Source organism: Dendrobates tinctorius, unplaced genomic scaffold, assembly GCF_039654945.1.
Source record: "Dendrobates tinctorius isolate UK_male_01 unplaced genomic scaffold, ASM3965494v1 ptg000074l, whole genome shotgun sequence".
In the NCBI taxonomy this organism is placed as follows: domain Eukaryota; kingdom Metazoa; phylum Chordata; class Amphibia; order Anura; family Dendrobatidae; genus Dendrobates; species Dendrobates tinctorius.
This window is the reverse complement of record NW_027361742.1, coordinates 20958225-20984856: the sequence shown is the minus strand read 5'-3', so window position 1 is coordinate 20984856 and position 26632 is coordinate 20958225. Positions and strand designations below refer to the sequence as shown.

The window sequence follows — 26632 nt, the reverse complement described above, 5'->3', positions numbered from 1 at the left end:
TTCATAGAGTGGAGAAGGCTCTGCATACGCTTGACCTCGTCAGAGCATTGCGGATTTACGTGTCCAGGACTGCACCTTTCCGGAAATCTGATTCCCTCTTCATTCTTCCGGAAGGTAGTCGCAAGGGACTGCCGGCTTCCAAGGCTACCCTTGCCAGGTGGATCAAGTCCACCATACATGAGGCCTACCGACTTAACAGTTCCCCCCTTCCGGCCGGTATCACGGCACTCTCTACACGGGCAGTAGGGGCCTCCTGGGCCATTCGGCATAACAAGTGTGTAAGGCGGCCACTTGGACTAGCCTACACACGTTCACGAAACACTACAGTGTTCATACCCAGTCCTCAGCGGATGCGAGCCTGGATAGACTGGTTCTGCAGGCGGCAGTGCCCCTAACTTAGAATCCTGCTAGCACAATATTCGTCCATTGCTTCCCACCCAGGGACTGCTTTGGGACGTCCCATGGTTCTGTGTCCCCCAATGAGGCGACAGAGTAAAGGAGATTTTTGTGTACTCACCGTAAAATCTTTCTCTTAGCCTCTAATTAGGGGACACAGCTCCCACCCTGTTGCCCTTATGGGCCGTTGTTTACGGTTGAGTTCTCATATTGTTCTTTGAGCTCGTACATAGTAGCCTTCTTACAGGCATGGTTATGTTATTTGGTTACGTTCCTCCTAATGCTTTGGCACAAAACTGGAGAAGGCTGACGCCGTCCAGGGGTGTAGACTGCAGAGGAGGAGCCAAAGTTAATCTTTTTCAGATTATGCATAGTGTCGCCTCCTAGTGGACAGCAGCATAACACCCATGGTTCTGTGTCCCCCAATTAGAGGCTAAGAGAAAGATTTTACGGTGAGTACACAAAAATCTCCTTTTTTTATATAAAATAGTTTTCAATGCATAAAACCGACAAAACATAAAAAAACGACCTAAATGAGGGTAACCGTACTGACCCGAAGAATAAAACCGCTTTATCAATTTTACCACACGCGGAACGGTGTAAACGCACCCCCCCCAAAAGAAATTCATGAAACGCTGGTTTTTGTTCATTCTGCGTCCCAAAAATCGAAATAAAAAGCGATCAAAAAATGTCACGTGCCCGAAAATGGTACCAATAAAAACGTCAACTCGTCCCGCAAAAAATAAGACCTCACATGACTCAGTGGGTCAAAATACGGAAAAATTATAGCTCTCAATATGTGGTGATGCAAAAACTATTTTTACAATAAAAAGCGTCTTTTAGGCTATGTGCACACATAGCGTTTTAAAACGCTTACTAAAAACCGGACTCCTTCCCAGAAATCGCGCGTTTTTTTCCGCGCGATTTCACCGCGATTATGATCGCGATTTTCGCGTGCGATATTCAAGCACTTTCCAAGCGATTTGAAGCATCGCTTGGAAAGTGTTTGACAAGTGTGACCAGGTTTTTACTATTGAGGCCGCCTATGCTGCATCAATAGTAAAAGATAGGATGTTAAAATGCTAAAAAAAATAAAAAAATCGGTGTATATTTACCTTCCGGCGTCCCGCGCTGCATTCCCGGGCCTCAGCGTTCCCAGTAATGCCTTGCGAGACCTGTGATGACGTAGTCTCGCGTTGCTATAGCGATCTCGCGAGACCACGTCATCACAGGACCTTGCCGCAAGGCATTACTGGGAACGCTTAGGCCGGGAATGCATCGCGGGACGCCGGAAGGTAAATATACACCGATTTTTTTTTTTTTTTTTTTTTTTTTTTTTTTTTTTTTAAATTCTTTTTTTTTACAGGGGTATGGTACCCAGGGCCTGGAGGACAGTCTCCTCTACTCCACACCTTGGGTACCAACCGCACATGAGACGCTTAACTTCCCGCATGGTGGGCATAGCCACATGCGGGAAGTAAGCGATTCTCATGCATTCCTATGGGTGCGGAATCGCGGCAATTCTTTGCGATTCCGCACAAAGAATGAGCATGCTGCGATTTTTTTCCGCGATGCGGTTCCGCCGCGGAAAAAAGCGCAGCATTAGCACAGCATGTGCGGAATGCCATAGGAATGCATGGGGACGTTCTGTACACGATTTTTAAGCGTTTTCGCGCCGAAAATCGCGGCAAAAACGCTTAAAAATCGCTACGTGTGCACACAGCCTTAGCGTGCGACAGCTGCCAAATATAAAAACCGCCATAAATAGTAAATCAAACCCCCCGTTATCACCTCCTTAGTTGGGGAAAAATAATAAAATAAAAAAAATGTATTTATTTCCATTTTTCCGTTAGGGTTAGGGGTGTGTTGGAGTTAGGGTTGGAGTTAGAATTGGGGGTTTCCACTGTTTGGGCACATCAGGTGCTCTCCAAATGCAACATGGCGTCTGATTTCAATTCCAGCCAATTCTGAGTTGGAAAAGTCAAATGGTGCTCCTTCCCTTCCAAGCTCTGACATGCGCCCAAACAGTGTTTTACCCCCACATGTAGGGTATCAGCCTAATCAGGACAAATTGCAAAACAATTTTTGGGGTCCAATTTCTCCTGTTACCCTTAGGAAAATAAAAAATTGGGGGGCAAAAATATCATTTTTGTGGAAAAAAAAAGATTTTTTTATTTTCACGTCCGAGCGTTATAAACTTCTGTTAAGCCCTTGGGGGTTCAGAGTGCTAACCTCACATCTAGATAAGTTCCTTAGGGGGTCTAGTTTTCAAAATGGGGTCATTTGTGGGGGGGGTTTCCACTGTTTAGGTACATTAGGGGCTCTCCAAAGGCAACATGACACCCGCAGACCATTCCATCAAAGTCTGCATTCCAAAACGTCACTACTTCCCTTCCGAGCCCCGACGTGTGCCCATACAGTAGTTTTCTCCCACATATGGGGTGTCAGCGTACTCATGACAAATTGGACAACAACTTTTGGGGTCCAATTTCTCCTATTACCCTTGGGAAAATGAAAAAATTGGTGACTAATTGATCATGTTTGTGGAAAAAATACGAATTTTTTATTTTCACGCCCGGGCGTTATAAACTTCTGTGAAGCACTGGGGGGTTCAAAGTGCTCACCACACATCTAGATAAGTTCCTTGGGGGGTCTAGTTTACAAAATGGTGTCATTTGTGGGGGGTATCCACTGTTTAGGTACATCAGGGGTTTTCCAATCGCGACATGGTGTCCGATCTCAATTCCAGCCAAAAACGTCAAATGGCGCTGCTTCCCTTCTGAGCTCTGCCATGGGCCCAAATAGTGGTTTACCCCCACATGTGGGGTATCGGCGTACTCAGGGCAAATTGCACAATAACTTTTAGGGTCCTGTTACCCTTGGAAAAATAAGAATTGAGGGTGAAAATATCATTTTTGTGGAAAAAATGATTTTTTAATTGTACGGCTTTATGTTATAAACTTCTGTGAAGCCCTTGTGGGTTCAAAGTTCTCACCACATATCTGGATAAGTTCCTTGGGGGGTCTAGTTTCCAAAATGGGGTCACTTGTAGGGGGTTTCCACTGTTTAGGTACATCAGGGACTCTCCAAACGTGACATGGCGTCCGATCTGAATTCCAGACAATTTTGCATTGAAAAAGTCAAACGGCGCTCCTTCCATTCTGAGCTCTGCCATGCGCCGAAACAGTCGTTCCCCCCCACATATCAGGTATCAGCGTACTCAGGACAAATTGCACAATAACTTTTGCAGTCCAATTTCTCCTGTTACCCTTGGTAAAATAAAAAAAAATTGAACCTGAAGTATTTTTTTTGTGAAAAAAAGTTAATGTTCATTTTTTTTTTTAAATATTCAAAAAAATTCCTGTGACGCACCTAAAGGGTTAATAAACTTCTTGAATGTGGTTTTGAGCACCTTAAGGGGTGCAGTTTTTAGAATGGTGTCACTTTTGGGTATTTTCTATCATATAAACCCTCAAAGTGGCTTCAAATGTGATGTGGTCCGTAAAAATAAAATGGTGTTGTAAAAATGAGAAATCGCTGGTCAACTTTTAACCCTTATAACTTCCTAACAAAAAAAAAATTTTGGTTCCAAAATTGTGCTGATGTAAAGTAAACATGTGGGAAATGTTAGTTATCAAGTTTTTTGGGTGCCATATCTCTGTGATTTAAGGGCATAAAAATTCAAAGTTGGAAATGTCACGAGAAAACAATGTCAGAATCACCGGGATCCATTGAAGCGTTCCAGAGTTATGACCTCATAAAGGTACAGTGGTCAGAATTGTAAAAATTGGCCCGGTCATGAACGTGCAAACCACCCTTGGGGGTGAAGGGGTTAAATAAGCAAAAAACAAAACAAAAAAACAATCAGCACCTCCTAGTGTGAACACGTGCAAGCTGCGAAAACAGGATAATATAGACAAAAAAGAACACAGCAGCACATGTGCATGAATCCAGGCCATGTAAAAACACAGAAAAACATTCAATTTTAGCAAAATTTTTACAAAAATTTTTTTTTACTTACAGTAATAGATGAAAAAATGAAGGTTCTTAGCGCACAAATTGGCCAATTCATGTATGCCCATCAACCACGGCAAGGTGACCTCCCTCTGATGGGTCCCCCCTCGGATGGACTGTTGATGGGCATACATGAATTGGCCAATTTGTGCACTAAGAACCTTCAAATTATATTCGTAAGCTTTCAGGGCTCAAAAGGCCCCTTCAACTATGAGCAGGTTGCGGGATGCAATGACAGACAGGAGGCAGAGCAGCGGATAACAATTTTTAATGAACAGGGAATACTCCACACAGGGATGTAATGGGTTACAGGGAAATAAACAATATATTTGCAAAAGGATATGCAGAGTTCAGGAACAATGAATCAGGTAACGGCAGTTCTTGTGAAACACTTGTGTAAGAAATTCCTCAGACTGTGACTCCTGCTGGGTAATAGTCTAATTCACCGCACACTCAGAGGGATTTATGCAAATAAGTGCTTATTTTATTATATACAAAACATGTGGGAGCCAAACAAGAATATATAGCACGAAGTAGAAGCGATATAATTAACACGACGTTTCGGCTCAGTCCGAGCCTTTATCACTTTTATCGCTGCAAATAAAAAGAAATCCATCAGAGGATGCAAACATAGAGAGAAGAGATTATAACACCATACAGAATCCATACAAAATAATCCCAATATATTACAGTAGTAAAAATATATACAAGATAAATATACAAATATACATTGTGATAGTACATGGAAAACATGAATATACGAGGCTCCGTAAACTAGCACCATCTTAGGTAGAATAGAAGAAAAAGGGATTACCTGAATTGAAAGTCGGATCTTTGAATAAAGAGGAATAGAACTCCCAAGAGAATAGCCCAAGAAAGATGGCTGAAAGGAATCGTCAAAATCATGATTAATAGACTCATGTGTAAATGTCCTACTGTCTCTAGAAGGTCATGTAAAGTATCAGCATAAGGGGAGTATAGTGTGTTGCTATAATACGTTATAGAGGGATAAGTTGATCCCTGTGATAGACAATATGTATTCCATGATGTCCATACAATCCTAAGTACGCAATATAATGTGCAGTATGAGACAGCACCTATGAAAATGAGGGTTGCTACATGTATGTTTAAATGGTAGCATTGCTCCCATGGGATAACGTGTGCTGTAAATAGCTTGTACCTTATTAGCTGACTGTTGGTTGCTAAAATGTCCCTACATAGCGCTATCAAAAAGAGGGGGGGGGGGGGGGAAAGAGGACCTGTGTACAATACCTGTTGTTAGGGTGCTATACAGCGGCGCTCCCACGCCTAGCTGCAATGGCGTCATGCTGAATCTATCTGGGTTAGGTGGTATTGAGAACCCGGTGGCAGCGCGCGACCGGAAGTGGAACCTCTGAACCGAAAGTGACGTCGCGCTGTCTAAATGTAAGCACTGCGCATGTCTAGGGACTATGCCTTAGAGCTGTATGTACACAGCGGTTGCCCTGGTGATATGTAAAGAGGGGTGATGCTAACATTATGTGCAGGATCTAGACTAAGTGGGTATAACATTAATATGATGCGGTAACAGGTAAAAATTGCATGGGTGCAATTAACGAGGCATCTGGACATATGAAAAAGGTAAAAGTAGTGATAATAAAATAAAAAATAATAAATAAAAAATACAGAATAAAAAACAAATTGGATAAAAAATGAAAATAATGAAAATAGAAAATAAAAAATAAATAAAACATAAAAAGGAAAAAATAGAAGATAGTAAACGGAGGTAAATGGACGAAAAGCAAGTCTTTACCATTGGGGTCCTGTGGGCATCAATGCCTCGTCTTCTGGCGGCATCGGTCGGTCTCTGGTACCTTCCGCTGCCCCTAGTCCATATGCTGCAGTACATGGGGTGTGTGTGTGTGTATGTATGTATGTGTGTGTGTGTATATATGTGTATATATATGTGTGTATATATATATATATATATATATATATATATATATATATATATATATATATATATATATATATATATATATACACATACACATACACACAGTGGGGCAAAAAAGTATTTAGTCAGTCAGCAATAGTGCAAGTTCCACCACTTAAAAAGATGAGAGGCGTCTGTAATTTACATCATAGGTAGACCTCAACTATGGGAGACAAACTGAGAAAAAAAAATCCTGAAAATCACATTGTCTGTTTTTTTTTTCATTTTATTTGCATATTATGGTGGAAAATAAGTATTTGGTCAGAAACAAGCAATCAAGATTTCTGGCTGTCACAGACCTGTAACTTCTTCTTTAAGAGTCTCCTCTTTCCTCCACTCATTACCTGTAGTAATGGCACCTGTTTAAACTTGTTATCAGTATAAAAAGACACCTGTGCACACCCTCAAACAATCTGACTCCAAACTCCACTATGGTGAAGACCAAAGAGCTGTCAAAGGACACCAGAAACAAAATTGTAGCCCTGCACCAGGCTGGGAAAGACTGAATCTGCAATAGCCAACCAGCTTGGAGTGAAGAAATCAACTGTGGGAGCAATAATTAGAAAATGGAAGACATACAAGACCACTGATAATCTCCCTCGATCTGGTGCTCCACGCAAAATCCCACCCCGTGGGGTCAGAATGATCACAAGAACGGTGAGCAAAAATCCCAGAACCACGTGGGGGGACCTAGTGAATGAACTGCAGAGAGCTGGGACCAATGTAACAAGGCCTACCATAAGTAACACACTACGCCACCATGGACTCAGATCCTGCAGTGCCAGACGTGTCCCACTGCTTAAGCCTGTACATGTCCGGGCCCGTCTGAAGTTTGCTAGAGAGCATTTGGATGATCCAGAGGAGTTTTGGGAGAATGTCCTATGGTCTGATGAAACCAAACTGGAACTGTTTGGTAGAAACACAACTTGTCGTGTTTGGAGGAAAAAGAATACTGAGTTGCATCCATCAAACACCATACCTACTGTAAAGCATGGTGGTGGAAACATCATGCTTTGGGGCTGTTTCTCTGCAAAGGGGCCAGGACGACTGATCCGGGTACATGAAAGAATGAATGGGGCCATGTATTGTGAGATTTTGAGTGCAAACCTCCTTCCATCAGCAAGGGCATTGATGATGAAACGTGGCTGGGTCTTTCAACATGACAATGATCCAAAGCACACCGCCAGGGCAACGAAGGAGTGGCTTCGTAAGAAGCATTTCAAGGTCCTGGAGTGGCCTAGCCAGTCTCCAGATCTCAACCCTATAGAAAACCTTTGGAGGTAGTTGAAAGTCCGTGTGGCCAAGCGAAAAGCCAAAAACATCACTGCCCTAGAGGAGATCTGCATGGAGGAATGGGCCAACATACCAACAACAGTGTGTGGCAACCTTGTGAAGACTTACAGAAAACGTTTGACCTCTGTCATTGCCAACAAAGGATATATCACAAAGTATTGAGATGAAATTTTGTTTCTGACCAAATACTTATTTTCCACCATAATATGCAAATAAAATGAAAAAAAAACAATGTGATTTTCTGGATTTTTTTTTCTCAGTTTGTCTCCCATAGTTGAGGTCTACCTATGATGTAAACTACAGACGCCTCTCATCTTTTTAAGTGGTGGAACTTGCACTATTGCTGACTGACTAAATACTTTTTTGCCCCACTATATATATATATATATATATATATATATATATATATATATATATATATATATATATATATATATATATATATATATATATATATACACATTACATAACACTCAATGTGGGTGTGTGTCCGGGATTGGCATCCGCACCGTCGCAGCTACAGCCATAAAATTTGGCACAGTCACACGTCTGGACCCGGAGAGCGTCATAGGCTATGTTGTGAGGCGAAATTTTAACCCCGCGTGTTCCAATTCACCAAACAATTTTTGCCCCTATCTACATAATGGGGAAAAAGTGAAAGGAAAAGTGTTGGAGGCAAATTGACAGCTGCCAGATGTGAACAAGGGGGACTGAAAGAATGAGAGCGATGGCACCAAATAGTATATACCGTACAGTTGCTAAGGTGGGGCCCTGACATGGGATACTCGCCACACACGGGGATATGAACACACACACAAAATGCGCCACACACTACCACTTGCTTCAACACATATACCACCCTCAGCACACATTTCACCACACATACACCAACCTCGCCACATAAAAGTCGAAGCACAAAAGTCGACACTCAAAACTCGCCACGCTGTCCCAGAGCTGTTTAAAAGATGAAAAATGAGCTGTGATTGGTTGCTATCAGCAACAGTTTTCTTTGTAGACAGTTGTGGTAACTGAGGCCTATTATTCTTATCATTTCTATGGTGTTATCGTCCTTCTGTAAAGCTGGAAATAACACAATTTATTACCGTGCCAACACAGACCACCCTCTGACACAGACTGCAGGGGGAGCCCAGTATCATACAGGATAGGATTAGATACACAGCTCAGCAGTCAGTATCACACAGGATAGGATTAGATACACAGCTCAGCAGTCAGTATCACACAGGGTAGGATTGGATACCCAGCTCAGCACACAGTATCACACAGAATAGGACTAGATACACGGCTCAGCAGTCAGTATCACACAGGATAGGATTAGATGCACAGTTATTATGCGCAATATAATCATAATTTGTTATAACTAGCCACAGTTGGTTACTATGCCCAGGCAACGCCGGGCTCTTTAGCTAATAAAATATATATATATTTATATTTATAGTAACCAACTGTGGTTAGTTATAGCAAATTATAATGATTATATTGCACATAAAAACCGTGCATCTTATCCTATTCTGTGTGATGCTGACTGCTGAACCGTGTATCTAATCCTATCCTGTGTGATACTGGGCTCCCCCTGCAGTCTATGTCAGAGGGTGGTCTGTGTTGGCACGGTAATTGTGTTATTTCCTGCTTTACAGAAGGACGATAGCACCATAGAAATGATAAGAATAATAGGCCTTAGTTACCACAACTATCTAAAAGAAAACTGTTGCTGATAGCAACCAATCACAGCTCATTTTTCATCTTTTAAACAGCTCTGGGACAGCGTGGCGAGTTTTGAGTGGCGACTTTTGTGTTTCGACTTTTATGTGGCGAGTGCAGATGCCTATCCCGGACAGACAGACAGACAGACATACCCAGATAATACTCAGTTTCTTCCTGAAAATGATTGCAATCACAAATTCTTTGGTATTATCTTCATTTCATTTGTCTTAAATGAAAAAACACAAAAGAGAATGAAGCGAAAAGCAAAACATTGATCATTTCACACAAAACTCCAAAAAATGGGCCAGACAAAAGTATTGGCACCCTCAGCCTAATACTTGGTTGCACAACCTTTAGCCAAAATAACTGCGACCAACCGCTTCCGGTAACCATCAATGAGTTTCTTACAATGCTCTGCTGTAATTTTAGACCATTCTTCTTTGGCAAACTGCTCCAGGTCCCTGATATTAGAAGGGTGCCTTCTCCAAACTGCCATTTTTAGATCTCTCCACAGGTGTTCTATGGGATTCAGGTCTGGACTCATTGCTGGCCACCTTAGAAGTCTCCAGTGCTTTCTCTCAAACCATTTTCTAGTGCTTTTTGAAGTGTTTTTGGTCATTGTCCTGCTGGAAGACCCATGACCTCTGAGGGAGACCCAGCTTTCTCACACTGGGCCCTACATTATGCTGCAAAATTTGTTGGTAGTCTTCAGACTTCATAATGCCTTGCACACGGTCAAGCAGTCCAGTGGCAGAGGCAGCAAAGCAACCCCAAAACATCAGGGAACCTCTGCCATGTTTGACTGTAGGGACCGTATTTTTTTTCTTTGAATGCCTCTTTTTTTTTTTTTTTTTTTTTTTTTTCCTCCTGTAAACTCTATGTTGATGCCTTTGCCCAAAAAGCTCTACTTTTGTCTCATCTGACCAGAGAATATTCTTCCAAAACGTTTTAGGCTTTTTCAGGTAAGTTTTGGCAAACTCCAGCCTTGCTTTTTTATGTCTCGGTGTAAGAAGTGGGGTCTTCCTGGGTCTCCTACCATACAGTCCCTTTTCATACAGACGCCGACGGATAGTACGGGTTGACACTGTTGTACCCTCGGACTGCAGGGCAGCTTGAACTTGTTTGGATGTTAGTCAAGGTTCTTTATCCAACATCCGCACAATCTTGTGTTGAAATCTTTTCCGTCCACATCTAGGGAGGTTAGCCACAGTGCCATGGGCTTTAAACTTCTTGATGACACTGCGCACAGTAGACACAGGAACATTCAGGTCTTTGGAGATGGATTTGTAGCCTTGAGATTGCTCATGCTTCCTCAAAATTTGGTTTCTCAAGTCCTCAGACAGTTCTTTAGTCTTCTTTCTTTTCTCCATGCTCAATGTGGTACACACAAGGACACAGGACAGAGGTTGAGTCAACTTTAATCCATGTCAACTGGCTGCAAGTGTGATTTAGTTATTGCCAACACCTGTTAGGTGCCACAGGTAAGTTACAGGTGCTGTTAATTACACAAATTAGAGAAGCCTCACATGATTTTTCAAACGGTGCACCTGTTTGTCCACCCTCTTTTTTGTTTGGTGTGGAATTATATCCAATTTGGCTTTAGGACAATTCTTTTTGTGTGTTTTCATTTAAGACAAATTAAATGAAGATAATAACAAAGAATTTGTGTTTGCAATAATTTTCAGGAAGAAACTGAGTATTTGACAAAATTGCAGGGGTGTCAATACTTTTGGCCACAACTGTATGTGAGGCGTCTTTCAGAGGGGGAAAGCCCTGCCCCCCTGACAAATATCAGGTATGTCTGACCAATTTTAAAACAATTATTTTGGCGGTGGAAGGGACGCTAAATAAAAGAGCCACCTTGACAGAATGCAGTATTAGTGCTGCACAAGGTGGCTCTTTTACCTAAAAACGCCTGCAGAGGGTGACAGGTTCCCTTTTAAGAGGACCAAACGCGTCCGCAGGTTATTTGCCAGCCATCCGGAGTTTAAGGACATTGTCCAGAAACACAGGGATCGGCCACATAAACGGTTCACAGGGCAAAAGTCTACTGAGACTAAATACCCTTTTGTTCCAGACCTAATGAAGGATTGATTAGTCCCCTTCGGTGGACCCTCCTGTATCGAGTCTTGCTTATAAAAGTCTCCTATCCCTTTCTGAGGGCTCCTCAGTCAGAAACCTCTCCTTTCGTCAAATTGACTACCTTGCCCGCTCAGTTTTTGAAGCTTCAGGAGTGACGCTTTTTCCATCCTTCACGGCGACTTGGGTCACTAAGGCAATGGCCGCTTGGGCAGAAGTCTTGATTACTGCCTTCCAGGGTACCAATCTTCCTCCTGAGGCAACCAGGGTCGCCAGGCAGATAATTCACGCAGCGGACTTTGTAGTGGATGCTTCTTTAGATGCCACCAATTTCGCTGCTCAAACTGCCGCTAATGCTATCTCCATTAGAAGAGCCCTATGGCTCCGCGACCTGCGGGTGGATGCCACATCTAAAAGATTTTTGACTTCCCTGCCCTATCAGACTTGTCGTCTTTTTGGAGAGAAACTGGACCAGCTCATTTGTGATAGAACCGGGGGAAAGAGTAATTTCCTTCCTCAACAAAAGGCTGTTCGGCCGTTTCGGAGCCAACAGCCGACGCGTTTTCGACCTTTTCGCAACCATTTTGGTTGGTCCTCCACTACCTTCTCTTCCGGATCAAGTCGGTCCCCGCACGAAACAGAGGCTCCCAGGTCTCATACAGACCTAACCGCTCTTGGAAGCCCAGGCCAAGGGCATCTGGATCTAAGGGAGCCAGACCCCATAGATCTTCTACACAATGTCTTGTTGCGGTATCCGGCGGACACCGACAAAGTAGGCGGTCGTCTACTTTCCTTCAGTCACACCTGGCTCGCGGTCGTTCACGACAAGTGGGTCAGGGAGCTGGTGTCCTCCGGATACAAGATAGAATTTTCGTCCTCGCTCCCCAAGAAAGAGACAAGAGCCTTCCTTCGGGCTGTACAGGCTCTGCAGAGGGACGGAGTCATCTTTCCGTTCCCTCATCACGAAAGGTTCAGGGGTTTTTATTCAAACCTTTTTGTGGTTCCAAAGAAGGACGGGACGATGAGGCCCATACTGGAACTCAAACTGTTAAATCAGTTTGTCAAGGTACTGCGATTCCGAATAGAATCTCTCCTATCAGTTGTTGCTTCCATGGAAAAAGGAGAGTTCCTAACATCCATCGACATCAAGGACGCTTACCTTCACATTCCGATCTGCCCGTCCCAACAGCAGTTCCTGCGTTTTGTAATTCACGAGGAACACTTCCGGTTCGTTGCCTTGCCCTTCGGTCTCGCCACCGCCCCCAGGGTCTTTACGAAGGTTATGGCGGTTGTCATGGCCATTGTCCACTCTCGGGGAGTGGTGTTGTACCGTATCTGGACGACCTGCTCATCAAGGTTCCGTCCCTTCCAGCCTGCAAGGAATCTGGTGATATAACAGTAAATTTACTTTCTCTCCTGGGCTGGAAGATAAACTTTGAAAAGTCTTTCCCAAAATCGGCCCAGCAGATTTCTTTTTTAGGAATGATCTTGGACACTTCCCGTGGGTTGGTCATTCTCCCTCCAGTAAAGACTCAAGCCTTACAACAGGCAGCGCGGACTCTTTCCCATCCGGTTTCTCACTCCATTCGTTTCAGCATGAGAGTTCTCGGAAAGATGGTGGCAGCGATGGAAGCAGTTCCATTCGCACAGTTCCATCTCCGTCCCTTACAACACACGTTGCTGTTAGCTTGGGACAAGAACCCGTTCTCCCTGCACCGTCGGTTCCTTCTGTCCCTGCGGGTCAGACAAGCCCTCAAGTGGTGGACACTGAAGTCCTCCCTGAGTCAAGAGAGGTCTTTTCTCCCAGTAAGATGGTTGGTAGTAACCACCGACGCAAGTCTTCTGGGCTGGGGTGCGGTCTTTCATCACCACACGGCTCAGGGTCGTTGGTCAGCTCGAGAGTCACGTCTCCCCATCAACATCTTGGAGATGCGTGCGATCAGATTAGCTCTACGGAGTTTCCACCATCTCCTTGCAGGTCACCCCAGCAGCATCCAATCCGACAATGCTACGGCTGTAACGTATATCAACCGCCAGGGAGGTACTCGGAGCGAGATGGCCATGCACGAAGTGAGTCACATCCTCCATTGGGCCGAGACAAACCATTCGCCCATCTCAGCAATCCACATCCCGGGTGTAGAGAATTGGGCGGCAGATTTTCTCAGTCGAAAGGGCCTTGCCTCGGGAGAGTGGTCTCTTCATCCGGAAGTCTTTCAGCAGATTTGTCATCGTTGGGGGGACTCAGGATGTAGATCTCATGGCCCCAAGACTAAACAACAAGGTTCCTCGATTCATTGCGCGATCCATGCGCCATCGGAGCGGACGTCCTAGTTCTGTCGTGGCACCGGTTCCGGCTCACGTACATCCCCCCCCCCCCCCCCCCCCCCCTTCCCTTGCTTCTGAGGGTCATCAAGAAGATGAGACCAGAGGGGGTACCAGTGATTCTAGTCGCGCCAGATTGGCCACGCCGGGCATGGTACGCAGAACTGATACAACTGGTCACTGACGTCCCCTGGTGACTTCCAGATCGCATGGATCTACTCTCTCAGGGCCCGATTTACCACCAGAACTCCGGGGACCTGTCTTTGACGGCATGGCCGTTGAATCCTGGATTTTAGCACAGGCTGGGTTCTCTCACTACGTGATTTCCAGCATGATTAGTGCTAGGAATCCTGTGTCCATGCGCATCTATCACCGCACCTGGAAAACCTTCTTTTCATGGTGCAAAGATCATGGTCGATATCCTCTGGTGTTTTCCATTCTGGCCATATTGGAATTCCCTCGCTCAAGGGCCAGATTTCAGCCTTGTCAGTGCTATTCCAACGCAAAATTGCCACCAAACTTCAGGTCAAGACGTTCATTCAGGGAGTCTCCCATGTGGTGCCTCCTTATAGAAGGCCATTGGAGTCATGGAACCTTAACCTGGTTCTCGGGGCCTTACAGGAGGCTCCTTTCGAACCGCTGTAGGATGTGCCACTGACCGTCCTCTCTTGGAAGGTGGTCTTTCTAGTGGCAATTACGTCAATCAGACGAGTTTCGGAATTGGCGGCCCTGTCCTGCCGCCCTCCGTTCCTGAACTTTCATCAGGACAAGGCAGTTCTCAGGATGTCCCCGTCCTTCCTGCCCAAGTCGTATCCTCTTTCCATCTCAATAAGGAAATTGTTTTGCCTTCCTTTTGTCCGGCACCAGTCCATCGCATTGAGAAGGCCCTCCACACCCTGGATGTGGTTAGGGCTTTGAGACGGTACATTTCGCGGACATCTCCCTTCCGCAAGTGAGATGCCCTGTTCATACTTCCAGAGGGGCATAGGAAGGGTCTCGCCGCTTCAAAAGCAACGTTAGCCAGGTGGATTCGCTTGGCGATTCAAGAATCCTGCCGTGTCAGGAACACGCATGTCCCAGTATGCATTAAGGCGCGCTCTACCCGCTCAGTGGGCGCCTCTTGGGCCATTCGGCACCAGGCCTCGGCAGAACAGGTCTGCAAGGCTGCGACTTGGTCCAGTCTGCATACTTTTACAAAACATTACCAAATTCATTCTCCGGCCTCTGCGGATGCAGCTCTCGGCAGACGCATCCTGCAATCGGCAGTACCACAGTGTTAAGTCAGTGGTACATGGGGTATTAGCAAATGTATGCTCCCCACTCAGGGACTGCTTTAGGACGTCCCACTGTCTGTGTCCCCCAATGAGGCATAGGAGAAATAAGGATTTTTGTGTACTCACAGTGAAATCCTTTTCTCCATGCCAATCATTGGGGGACACAGCACCCACCCTGTGTAGCTTATTGGCTCACGGTAGCATTCTTAGGTTTTGACATAGTTATGATTATTGTTGACTGTTTATGCTCCCACTGCTTTTTTCACCGAACTGGAGAAATCTCATCCAGCGAGCGGGTGTATACTGCATGGGAGGAGCTAACTTTTTCTGGTTTACTTAGTGTCGTCCTAGTGGCAAGCAGCATAACACCCACTGTCTGTGTCCCCCAATGATTGGCTCGGAGAAAAGGATTTTAAGGTGAGTACACAAAAATCCCTATGTAATGAAATCAAGACACCAAGTTTTTGACCATATTTATATTCCTCTGCTAATCCATAAATAAACCATGGACCTGTAACAAAAATAAATCAAAAAAGCAACAATATCCTTACCTCTCCACTGGTCAGTCCGGTCCCCCGCTGCACTCCATCAGAAGGGGTTAACTGGTTTACACAGGGATCGGTGCCAATGCGACCAGCCCGATGTTAACCACAGCCAGAATGAACCAGTTTCTCTGCGCAGCCTTCCTGGCTGACCGGAGATAAACTAATGAGCGTGGGAAAGTTAAGCCTGAAAGTTCAGGCTTTTCAGATCTGGTCATCTAAACCATGATTAAATCCTGGAATCCCTCCTCTTCTCATATCTATTATCGTGCTTGGACGGCTTTTTTTGCTTATTTGAACTCAACCTTATCACTCAATTTACCTTTCTCTTCCGTCTCTCCTTGCCTTCTTGCAGGCAAGTCTTGAGTTTCGTCTGGCACTCGCTCACCTCAAATCGCAGGTTTCTTCCCTGTCTATCCCCCTGACAACAGGTTTAACACACGCCAGCCGCAAGCATGTAATTTATCCTGCCCATCGGCGCCCTTGTAACTTGTTTGGGGGGCACAAATGAGCTGTCATACCGGGGGGGGGGGGGGGTGTCTGACGATGACCCCTGTGTTAGGCCTGTTTCACACTTGCTTTTTTTTGCAGCGCGTTTTTCCCGCAAAAAAACGCATTGAAAAACGCATACAACTGCTGCGTTTTTTTCAAGCATTTTTATGAGCATGCATGAAAAAAACGCAGCGTTTTTAAGCGTTTGTATGCGTTTTTAGTGCATTTTTACCGCGTTTGCGTTTTTTTCCAACATTAGGTGGCCACTCACACTAACCCAAACCATGACTTTACTAACCCTAACCCTGACCCTAACCCTGACCCTAACCCTAACCCTTAACCAAACCATACTTAACCCTAACCCTGACCCTTAACCAAACCATACTTAACCCTAACCCTGACCCTAACCCTGACCCTAACCCTTAACCAAACCATACTTAACCTTAACCCTGACCCTGACCCTTAACCAAACCATACTTAACCCTGACCCTAACCCTTAACCAAACCATACTTAACCCTAACCCTGACCCTAACCCTTAACCAAACCATACTTAACCCTAACCCTGACCCTAACCCTTAACCAAACCATACTTAACCCTAACCCTGACCCTAACCCTTAACCAAACCATACTTAACCCTAACCCTGACCCTAACCCTGACCCTAAACCCCCTTAACTAACCCTAAATTTACCCAAACCCCTAAATTCCATTGTCTAAACTAATGGTAAAAAAAAAAACGCATGTGCAAAAAAATGCATACATAAGCATGCCAATGCGCACATATGCTCACCATAGACTTATAATGGGTGTCTTGCTGTAAAAAAACGCATTGCGCGAGCATGCGTTTTTTTGAGGCAAATCGGACGCACAAAAAATGCAACAAGTTGCATTTTGTGCGCCCGAGCGCATACCGCAAAAAAACGCATGCGCGGTAAAACGCGTACAAACGCATGTGTATGCGCACATAAGCGCATCCCATGCAAAGTATAGGAAAAAAAACGCATGCGCTATTTAGCGCTAAATTACCGCGAAAAAAACCGCAAATGTGAAACCAGCCTTAGTCATTTAGAGCTTCTGTGAATGCCGTCCGTGGCTGGCCTCATAGATCATGATTTTTTTCTATACATGTCAATGCTGAAGCCCTGCAATCTATAGCACAGACGATTGGTCGATTGCAGCTTCAAGTCTCCTAAGGGAACTGTTGAAGACAGTAAAAAGTAAAAAAAAAAAAAGCACAAGTTTTTAATCTGAGAAAAATAAGGTTCAAATCATCCCCTTTTTGTCCCATTAAAAATAAAACGAACAAAAAAATACAGTACATATATTTGATATTGCTACCTTCATAAATGTCTGATCTATCAGAATATAAAATAAATTAATCCGATCAGTGAACAACGTAATAAGAAAAAATTCCAAACGCCAGAATTAGTTTTTTTGGCCACAGCAACATTTCAATAAAATGCACTAAGAGGCGATCAAAATATATCTACATCAAAATGCTATCAATAAACACGTCAGCTCATGACGCAAAAAATGAGCCTTTACATAGCCTCAGATCCCAAAAATGTAAAATGAGAAGGGTCGTGAAAAATGGCAACAAAAATAATTCTTTTTTATTTTGTTTTTTACATGTTTGGTATCTGTGTACTTGTACTATGATGGGGAATCATATTGCCAGGTCAATTTTACCATATAGTGAACATGGGTAGTAGAAAGCCCAAAAAACTATTTTGGAATTGCACTTTTTCTCCTATGCCTCATTGGGGGATACAGAACCATGGGTGTTATGCTGCTGCTACTAGGAGGATACTAAGTGAACACAGAAAAAATTAACTCCTCCTTGGAATATTTCTTTTCTGTTTTCCAGTAGATTATATGGCAAAATGAATCGGTGGTGATAAAACATACAGCTTGTTCCAGAAAAATAAAGTTATGTCTCTTAAAAGAAAGGGAGGAAAAAACAAAAACTCACCAGCTAATGAAGGAGTTAAATAGGAAATTGTTCTTCCCTCTTTCTGTCCCCCCTCACCTCTGAGTGAGCCTTAGGCTAAGTGCACACGTTGCAGAAAATTTCTGCTCAAAAACCTGAATTCCTTCCCAGAAACCGCACCTATTTTTCCGCGGCTTTTTTTGCATGGTTTTAATGCGTTTTTGATGCGGTTTTTTCCACAGCAGTTTCTAAACGCATGGAAGAAGCCAAAACCGCGGAAAAATCCGCAAAATTAATGTGCATGCTGCGTTTTTACCGCGGTGCGGTTTTTCGCGGTAAAAAACGCATCAATGTGCACAAAAAGTATAGAAATGACTGTGCAGCTTATTTTTAGCGGTTTTATAGTGAAAACCGCGGTGAAAACCGCGGTAAAAACCGCTAAAAAAGCGCTGTGTGTGAACACAGCCTTACACAAGTGGGACCTGGTCAGAGCTGTGCATCACTACCTTTCGATGACTGCCTTTTTCATATATTCCAGTTTTTTCATCTTGGGTTTCCCTGACGCGCTACAATCTCTTGCAGGATTCACACTGCCTTTCTGGAAGTGTCGGGGAAAGGGCAGCGAACCTCCATTGGGCAGTTTGTCCTCAGTCCTCTTTTGCAATGCTGTTGCCTTGTACTCTGTACATACTTTCTCTAAGTTTTACAGAGTTCACACCTTTGTCTCGACAGATGCAAGAGTAGGTAGTAAGATGCTGCAAGCAGCAGCTGATCGGGTCTTGACCTAAGGGAATTTCCTCTGTTCTCTTTGCATCTTTCGTTTTTTCTGTTATTCCACCCCTTTGGGACTTTTGTCTAATGGTTTCCAGTGTCCACAAATGAAGCAACAGGAAAAGAAGATTGTGAACTTGCTGTAAAATCTTTCATTGGGGGACACAGCTCCCCATCCTTTCCTTTTGCACCTGTCGGGCCAGTGTTGTGTAATGTATTCTGTTGTGATTTCCTTTCATATGTTGCTTTTCCTATTGTTTTCTCATGGAACAGCTTGGTACAAGTAGACTAATGTAACCGGTTGAGAAACTCTTAGTGGCAGCATCATACACCATTGGTTTTCTTGTGTTCCCACGGTGACGGCTATGGGAGAGATTTTAAGTTGAGTAATTAAAATCCTGCTTTTACAAACACTATCCAACAATACCAGTATATGAAGCTGAAGATAGCCTAAGGGTCTATGTTCACACATTTGCGTTTTGGGTGCCTTTTTTAAATGCTTTTTTTATACAGATTTTAGCTGTGTTTTACAGTACCAGCAAAGTAGGAGATTTCAGAAATCTCATGCACACATATTATTATATTTTTTTTTTTTTTGTCAGTATTTTGTGCAAAACATTAGTTTTTGCAGAATTGAGCATGTCGCATCTTTCAGCATTTTTTCAACATCTCACCCATTGAAAGCATTGGGTGGTGAAAAAAAAACATTGAACATGGACATTCAGTCACACGTGTAATCTTACAGAATTTCTTTATTTTTATTGTGCATGTTTCTGATTATTATTGCTGCTGTTTCAGAATAGTATATACTTCTAGGTTACGGTAGATTTGGTGTATATTTCCTCTTCCTTTTAGCTCTATAATGCATACATGGAAACCCAAGACCAATTACTAATAGAAAAGCAAGAAAATAAAAGAATTACCAAATACTTGGACGACATAGTGAAAGAAGTTGAGGCTAAAGCGCCCATCCTGAAACGTCAACGAGAAGAGTATGAGCGTATGCAGAAATCTGTGGCAAGTCTGTCTACTAAACTTGAATTAGCTATGAAGGTATTATTTTATTCTTATTTTCTTTCTATCTTAATTTTTTTCCCCTACTTAGCATATTTCTAATTTTTTTTTTTTTCATTTAGGAGATTCAGTGTTTGCAGAGTGAAACCGATAAGGCAAACAAACTTTCCTCAGTTCTTGAAAAAGAAAACCAGAGGTTTGAGTTACAAGTGAAAGATCTTTCCCAACAGGTACAGTTTTTTTTATATAGTTGGTGAAAAGTCAGTGGTCTGTAGATGAGGTCTTTTCAGGCGTGTTTCTTATACAGGAAGACTAAACGAAATCCCTGTGTGCCACTGCAGCTAAATTTCCATATACCGTATCTTATAGGGGTTGTCCACTACTACGACCAACACCTTCTTAAACTAAATGTCCAGCCCCGATAAAATGAACCTATACTCGCCTCCTGTGCCTGCTCTGTTCCAGCGGTGTCGGCACTCACGGTCCAGGGGCTGTGATGCGGTGGAATGGGCGCAGAGCATCATGAGTCAATCAGCGCTGGTGTCATTGTCCCCATCTTCGTACAAACTGAACATGAGGAGGAAGTCCGGGCTACAGCTGATCCTTGACTTCCTCTACATGTTCCTTTCCACAGGAGGCATGGACAGTGTTCCCCCTACCCTTATGATCTTGATGGGCCATTGGTCCCAAAGCTCCAGAAACCTTTGTCCTCGTACTAATGTAAAAGTAACTTGAGACATAAAATGCTAAAAAATTTGTCTACCCTTATGATAGGTCATACCGCTGGAGGAGTGGCACACAGCACCCAAAAAGCTGTTTTCAGCTCTCATACTGGTCAGATGGAAACCGTGAGCTGAGCCAGAATAGCACAGTTTTGTTAAATATCTAGTGAATGTTGCCAAGAACTGCCGCTTTGCTCCTGTGAAAGTGAGTAGAAGCTGAGCTGCATGCTCGGCCACGTTCACTACAGTGAATGGAGTCGTGCTGTTCCTTCTCCATTTATTATTTACATCTGGTTGCAGCTGAAAATGGCTGCTTGGTTTTGGTGCCAAGTGTTGGACCCACTCCCCACCAATCTAATGACAATTGATCATCAGTATCAAAACTTTGGACAGCTCCTGAAGTATTGCTGTTTGCCCAGCTTATAGCCTGAGGGTCTGCATTCTGAAAGGGGATTATCCAGTTGAGAAGGCCATCCTCAACAATTATTGACTTTGTCGGGCAAAAGATAAATGGCTCTGTCCCTGACAATTGTGTGGGGTACATCTTGGCTACATTGGCCATATCTCAGCCTGGATCGCAGCTACAGAAAAATAGGAGGATTTATCACTGTAGTCACCATGGTGATAGAAATTCATTGGTTCAAGGCATATGAACTTAATTGTGCCTCCATAATATTCTGTACGCTTCTATTGAGTTCGATCTAGTGCTTTGATGACCTGAGTTATTAGCTTTCGACTGTTATTAAAAATTTGAATAAGCAACACATGACTTTGACAGAAATGGCAAGTAAGGGAACACATTATTTTAGAGTCTAAATGATTAGCCATAATGTAGAGCTGTGAAAATAGAAAAAAAATTCATTTTCCCCACATAAAGTTTTGTTTTTTTTTCAGCCCAAAATTTTGCATTTTCACAAGGGTAATGGGAGAAATTGCACAACAAATCATATGGTGCAATTTCTCCTGAGTACATAGATACCCATATGTGGGGGTAAATTACTGTTTAGGCTCACAGCAGGGCTCAGAAAAGGTGTGACTTTTTGAAATGCAGACTTTGATGGAAAGTTCTGCCGGTGTCATGTCTCGTTTCAAGAAACCCTGATGTGACTAAACAGTGGGAAAACCCCCACAATTGACACCATTTTGGAAGCTAGAGCCCATCAAGAAATGTATCTAGGTGTGTATTGAGCACCTTGAACCCCCAGCTGCTTCACAGAAGTTTATAACGTAGAAGTGAAAATAAAAAAAATTCCACAAAAAAAAGAAAAAAAAAGTTTTTGGTTCCATTTTTTTTTTTTTTTTTTAATTTGTACAAGAATAGTAGGAGAACATGGAACCCAAACTTTATTCTGCAATTTCTCTTAGATACGACGATACCTCATGTGTGGTCGAAAACCACTTTTAAGGCACAGTGAAAAGCTCAGAAGGGAAGAAACGCTGTATTGAAGTTCACATTTTTCTGGACTGGTTTGTGGCTTCCATGTCACATTGGCAGAGCTCCTGAGGTTCCAGAACTCGCGCCCCACCTCACTCCCATAAGTGATCCCATTTTACAAACTCCATCTCTCAATGAATTAATCTAGAGGTGCAGTGATCATATTGACACCACAGGTGTGTCACAGAATTTTATACCATGTGGCAATGAAAAAAAAAAATTACATTTTTGCCACCAAAATTTAGCTTTAGCCCCAGATTTTACATTTTCACTCTGTAAAATGGGCACCAAATTATGTCATACAATTTCTGCTGATCTTGGCAATACCCCCATATGTGGATGTACAGTACTACTTGACCATACTGCGAGACTCGGGAGGGATGGAGTGCTATTGGCAAATAACATTCCGTCCATCCCTCCCTAGTCTCGCCGTATTGCTAAGCAGTACTCTTATACCCGAGGCATCCTGGAGTGCAGAATTTTCTATAATAGCTTGCAGACCCCAAATAAAGAAACCCCTAATTGCTAGAAGAGCAGAATACCCCATCAAGTGACCCCATGTTGGAAATTATTCCCCTTTGGGAATTTATCTACAGATGTACTGATGATTTTGACTCGATGGGCACTTTCAAGAAACAAGTAGCAGTGGATGTTGCAGAGTGAAAATTGCAAACTGACATTGTAGTGACCAGTACATTGTGACCAGCTCATGCATCCATAAATAAGGCGGACTCTCATCGCTACAGAGATGCGAAACATGTGGACACTACGGTTTTGGTACACTAGGCATCAGAAGGGAGGGGGCATTTTGGATTTGGGAGCACAGAATTCGCTAAATTTCATTTGGTATGAGGGCCATTTTTTTTTTTTTTTTTGCTTTTCCGGTGCCTTTGTTCTACCAGTAACATGAAAGCCCCTATATTGCCGTTAACCGATGACTGACCTGAGTGAGGACTTGTTGTTGTTGTTGTTGTTTTTTTTTTTGTTTTTTTTTGTCGATTGAGTTGAAGCTTTAATTGGGAACATTTTTCATAACGTTTGTGATCACATTTATCCGGCATTCTATGCTGATCGCTTACTTTGGGGTTTCCATCTAATTCTCTGAGTGACGTGATTCAGACGAAACCCCTGAGGGATCCATTCACTATAATGAGGCAGCAGATTTACTCTGGATTCCATCTGGCCTCTGTTCAGCGGTCTTCTTTATTTTCAGAGGTGCACAAAACTGTGGCCGACAGCACTTTTATGCACTCTTAATAAAAAAAAACCCGACACGGCCAGATCGCAAGTTGGACTGCGTCCACAGTGTCTCCATCTGCCTCATAGGAAATCTTCTACCAGGGGTTTCTGTCTGAATCACATATTTCAGAGAGTTACACGGAGATCCTGGTGCAAGCGCTCAGCGTAGAGCGCATTATAAATGTGCGCTAAGCCTTACTGGAGCCTTTGGGAGGCAGAATGAACAAATGAACAGCGGATGAAGAATTGGTTTTATTTTTTATTCTGCGCCGTTCCTCGTGTGGTATAAGTGATTAGACAACTTTTTTCTTGATGGTGCGATTGCAGCCATACCAGATTTTTGTCTGGTTTTTAGGTTTGGATGCTGTCACACACTAAAAAAAGATGCCTTGTTTTTTGCAAAAAAGTGTTTTTGCATCACCATAGTTTGACAGCTAAAATGTTTCCATATTTCCGCTGACAATCATGTGAGAGTTTGTTTTTATTTATTTCTTCAGTTTTATAGGTCTGGTTGTTCTGGATGCAGCATTACCAAATATGTGTACTTTTTTTTTTTTTTTTGGTACGGGAAATAAAGAATATTTTTACAACTTTTTTTTTTTCCACACTTTTTCTACTATTGTTATACCTTATAACCTGTCAGTGCTGCAGACACAAGTTAGTAAGATCATGCACTGTCATATGGTGACCTGGGTGATGACATCTGGTCACCATGGTAAGGTCCCTTCTGCAGGAAGCTTTCAACTGCAGAAGCGGTGCGATGCTACATGCTTGGTGTCGGCGATGAGGTAGCGCGGAGTGCTTTGCTTTCCTGACGGATATTTTTCTGATGTCATGGTCTGCCGGTCCAAGATCCCAGTCTCTGTATGCACCACCGGAGGCATCCCATGGCTTCAGGAAAATGGCCGCTGGGAAAGCAATGCACTCCTTACTGTTGACTCTGGACGCGCAGTATCGCACCAATGGGGCAACCCCTTCATTCACACAGGGCCTGCAGTGTTGCCCCACTTCTGGAAGGGACCATGCCTCCTGTGTCCCTGCTCCGCCACCACCCCCCCCCCCCCCAGGTAAGACACCTTAAGTTTGGACTATAAGTTGGACCTCCAACTTATAAAAAATCTTTCTTTTTATTTCCCTATTTTGCTCCACAATATTTGGGGTGCGTCTTATAGTCCAGAAATTACAGTAATTTTAAAGATTGCGCTTATAAACCATGTGAAATCATTCCTTGTCCCTCTGGAGCAGTTCTCTTGTACCGATTGGAGTAGTTTAGGAAAGGTTAAGTGACTATGTCCAATGTACACCTCTCAGTAATAAGATCACTAAATATTTTTAAGCTGAGTTAGCCCATTTGAAGCTATAGGTGGCTTTCAGGGGCACCATAGTGGAGGGGGGGGGGGGGAGTGTTAATATTCCCGGCTTTTGATGTGAAGAAGTTTAATTTTAAAATTAGAGAGGGCATTGTATAAGTAGAATTCTGCCATCACGTTTGGAAAAGAGGTAATTGGATTGGTAATGAAGAAAAGCAATTCTGCGTAGGCCACAATCTTGTTTTGAGAATCGCCAATACAGGGGCCCATGATGTTGGTATTGGACCGAATCCTCATTAGGAATGGTTCCAGAGTAAGGCTGGTTTCACATTAGCGCTTTTTAAGCGCACGCACGGCCGGGGGTAGCTCTGCCCCCGAGCCGGCTCTCTGCCCGGCGTGCCCGCCCCTTGCTTGTAGCGCCGCCTCCTAGCGCACAGCGGCGCCTGCGATCGGCGCACCCTATCTTTAGCATAGGGTGCGCAGATCGTGCGCAGGCCGTGCGCTAGTTGCGCTTTGACCTGCGCTGCGCACTTTTGACGGTGCGCCGTGCGCGCCAAAATCAAACTTTTCGGATTTTGGCGCGCACGGCGCACCGTCAAGAGTGCGCAGCGCAGGTCAAAGCGCAACTAGCGCACGGCCTGCGCACCCTATGCTAAAGATAGGGTGCGCCGATCGCAGGCGCCGCTGTGCGCTAGGAGGCGGCGCTACAAGCAAGGGGCGGGCACGCCGGGCAGAGAGCCGGCTCGAGGGCGGAGCTACCCCCGGCCGTGCGTGCGCTTAAAAAGCGCTAATGTGAAACCAGCCTAAGTATAAAAGTTAAAGGAGAGAATGGAGACCCTTAATTGTGTGCCATTGCGTATCACGAACTCCTGTGAGAAAAACCATTTAGCTTTCATACAAGCGGTCGGTTTTGTCCATAGGGCAGAAATCCAACATGGCGTTTTAGTGTTTGTTCATTAGCCCCTTATATATGGTGCTGCAGGAGCTGTGTTCCCGCAAACCCCTTGTATATTTGCGGTGTAATGATAGTGCTGATATGAGAGCTGACACCCTACAGCAACACCCACAATTGATGATAGCACTGATCGCTGGCATTAATTCCGCTGATGCGGTGTCACTTTTGAGGGGAATCGCCGGGGGGGGGGGGGGGGGGGGGCTTCCTCTCTGCTCCCATCGGCAAAACGCGATTGTGTTGTACCGCTTGTCTCCATGGTGACCCCGGGCTGAAAGATGTCCATGGTGTGCCCCAAAACTGTGGCCTGCAAGCTCCTACTCAGAGCAGGAACTGACATGCCTCCCTCCTGTGTGAGATTCTTATCTAATGCATCAGCCAGCGATCTGTCATTGGAAAGTTGATGTACCATTCTGTGACAATGTGTTAAAAAAAAAAAGGCTCTGCCCTCAACAGGGCGTACTGATCTGCCCTGCTGAGGGCAGAGCCAAGTACTGCAGGCACTGGGCCTCTCTGACCTTTCCCGGCACCTGTGCACTGCAGTACTTGACTCTGCCCTCAACAGGGCAGATCAGTACGCCTGCGCAGGAGCCACGACACGAAGCCAGGAAGATAACGACATCGCATGAAGATTGGAGGCGCCGAACCCAGACCTGCGACGCTCATCGGACCGGACCGCCTCCAGGTGAGTATAATAAAACTTGTTTTTCTTATTTTTCAGGTTAGATCATGGGCTTATCTACAGAATTCTAGAATGCTGTAGATAAGCCACGAAAGGCAGTGGCCACAGTTTATAGCTGAAAAGCGAGGTGACAGGTCCCCTTTAACCCTTTCAATAAACAACGCAATAAAAATAAACGTAAAAGCTATGCGTTGAATAAAACGCGATCAAGAAGAGAAATGTAAATAAAAATGATACCGCTGAAAACGTCATCTGCCCCCCCCCCCCCCCCCAAAAAAAAAAAAAAAAGCCGGCATACAGCTCTGTCAGCTGAAAAATAGCTATAGCTCGCAGAATAAAGCAATGCAAAAACATTTTTTTTTCTATAAAATAGTTTGTGTGTGAGTACCAAAACATAAAAAATATATAAATGTGGTTTTGCTGTAATCGTACTGACCTGAAGAATAGCAGTTTTCTCGTTCGCCTTAT

The 26632-nt window shown here is 44.0% G+C and overlaps 1 protein-coding gene across 1 annotated transcript in view; it reads left to right on the top strand.

The window, feature by feature from the left end:
• LOC141096361 (nucleoprotein TPR-like) overlaps positions 1 to 26632 on the top strand; it is a 198692-nt gene that overhangs the window by 17674 nt on the left and 154386 nt on the right. The window contains exons 7-8 of the mRNA XM_073582916.1: positions 19666 to 19863; positions 19947 to 20054. Of these exons, the coding sequence (XP_073439017.1) occupies positions 19666 to 19863; positions 19947 to 20054 (306 nt within the window). The remainder of the gene's footprint in view (positions 1 to 19665; positions 19864 to 19946; positions 20055 to 26632) is intronic.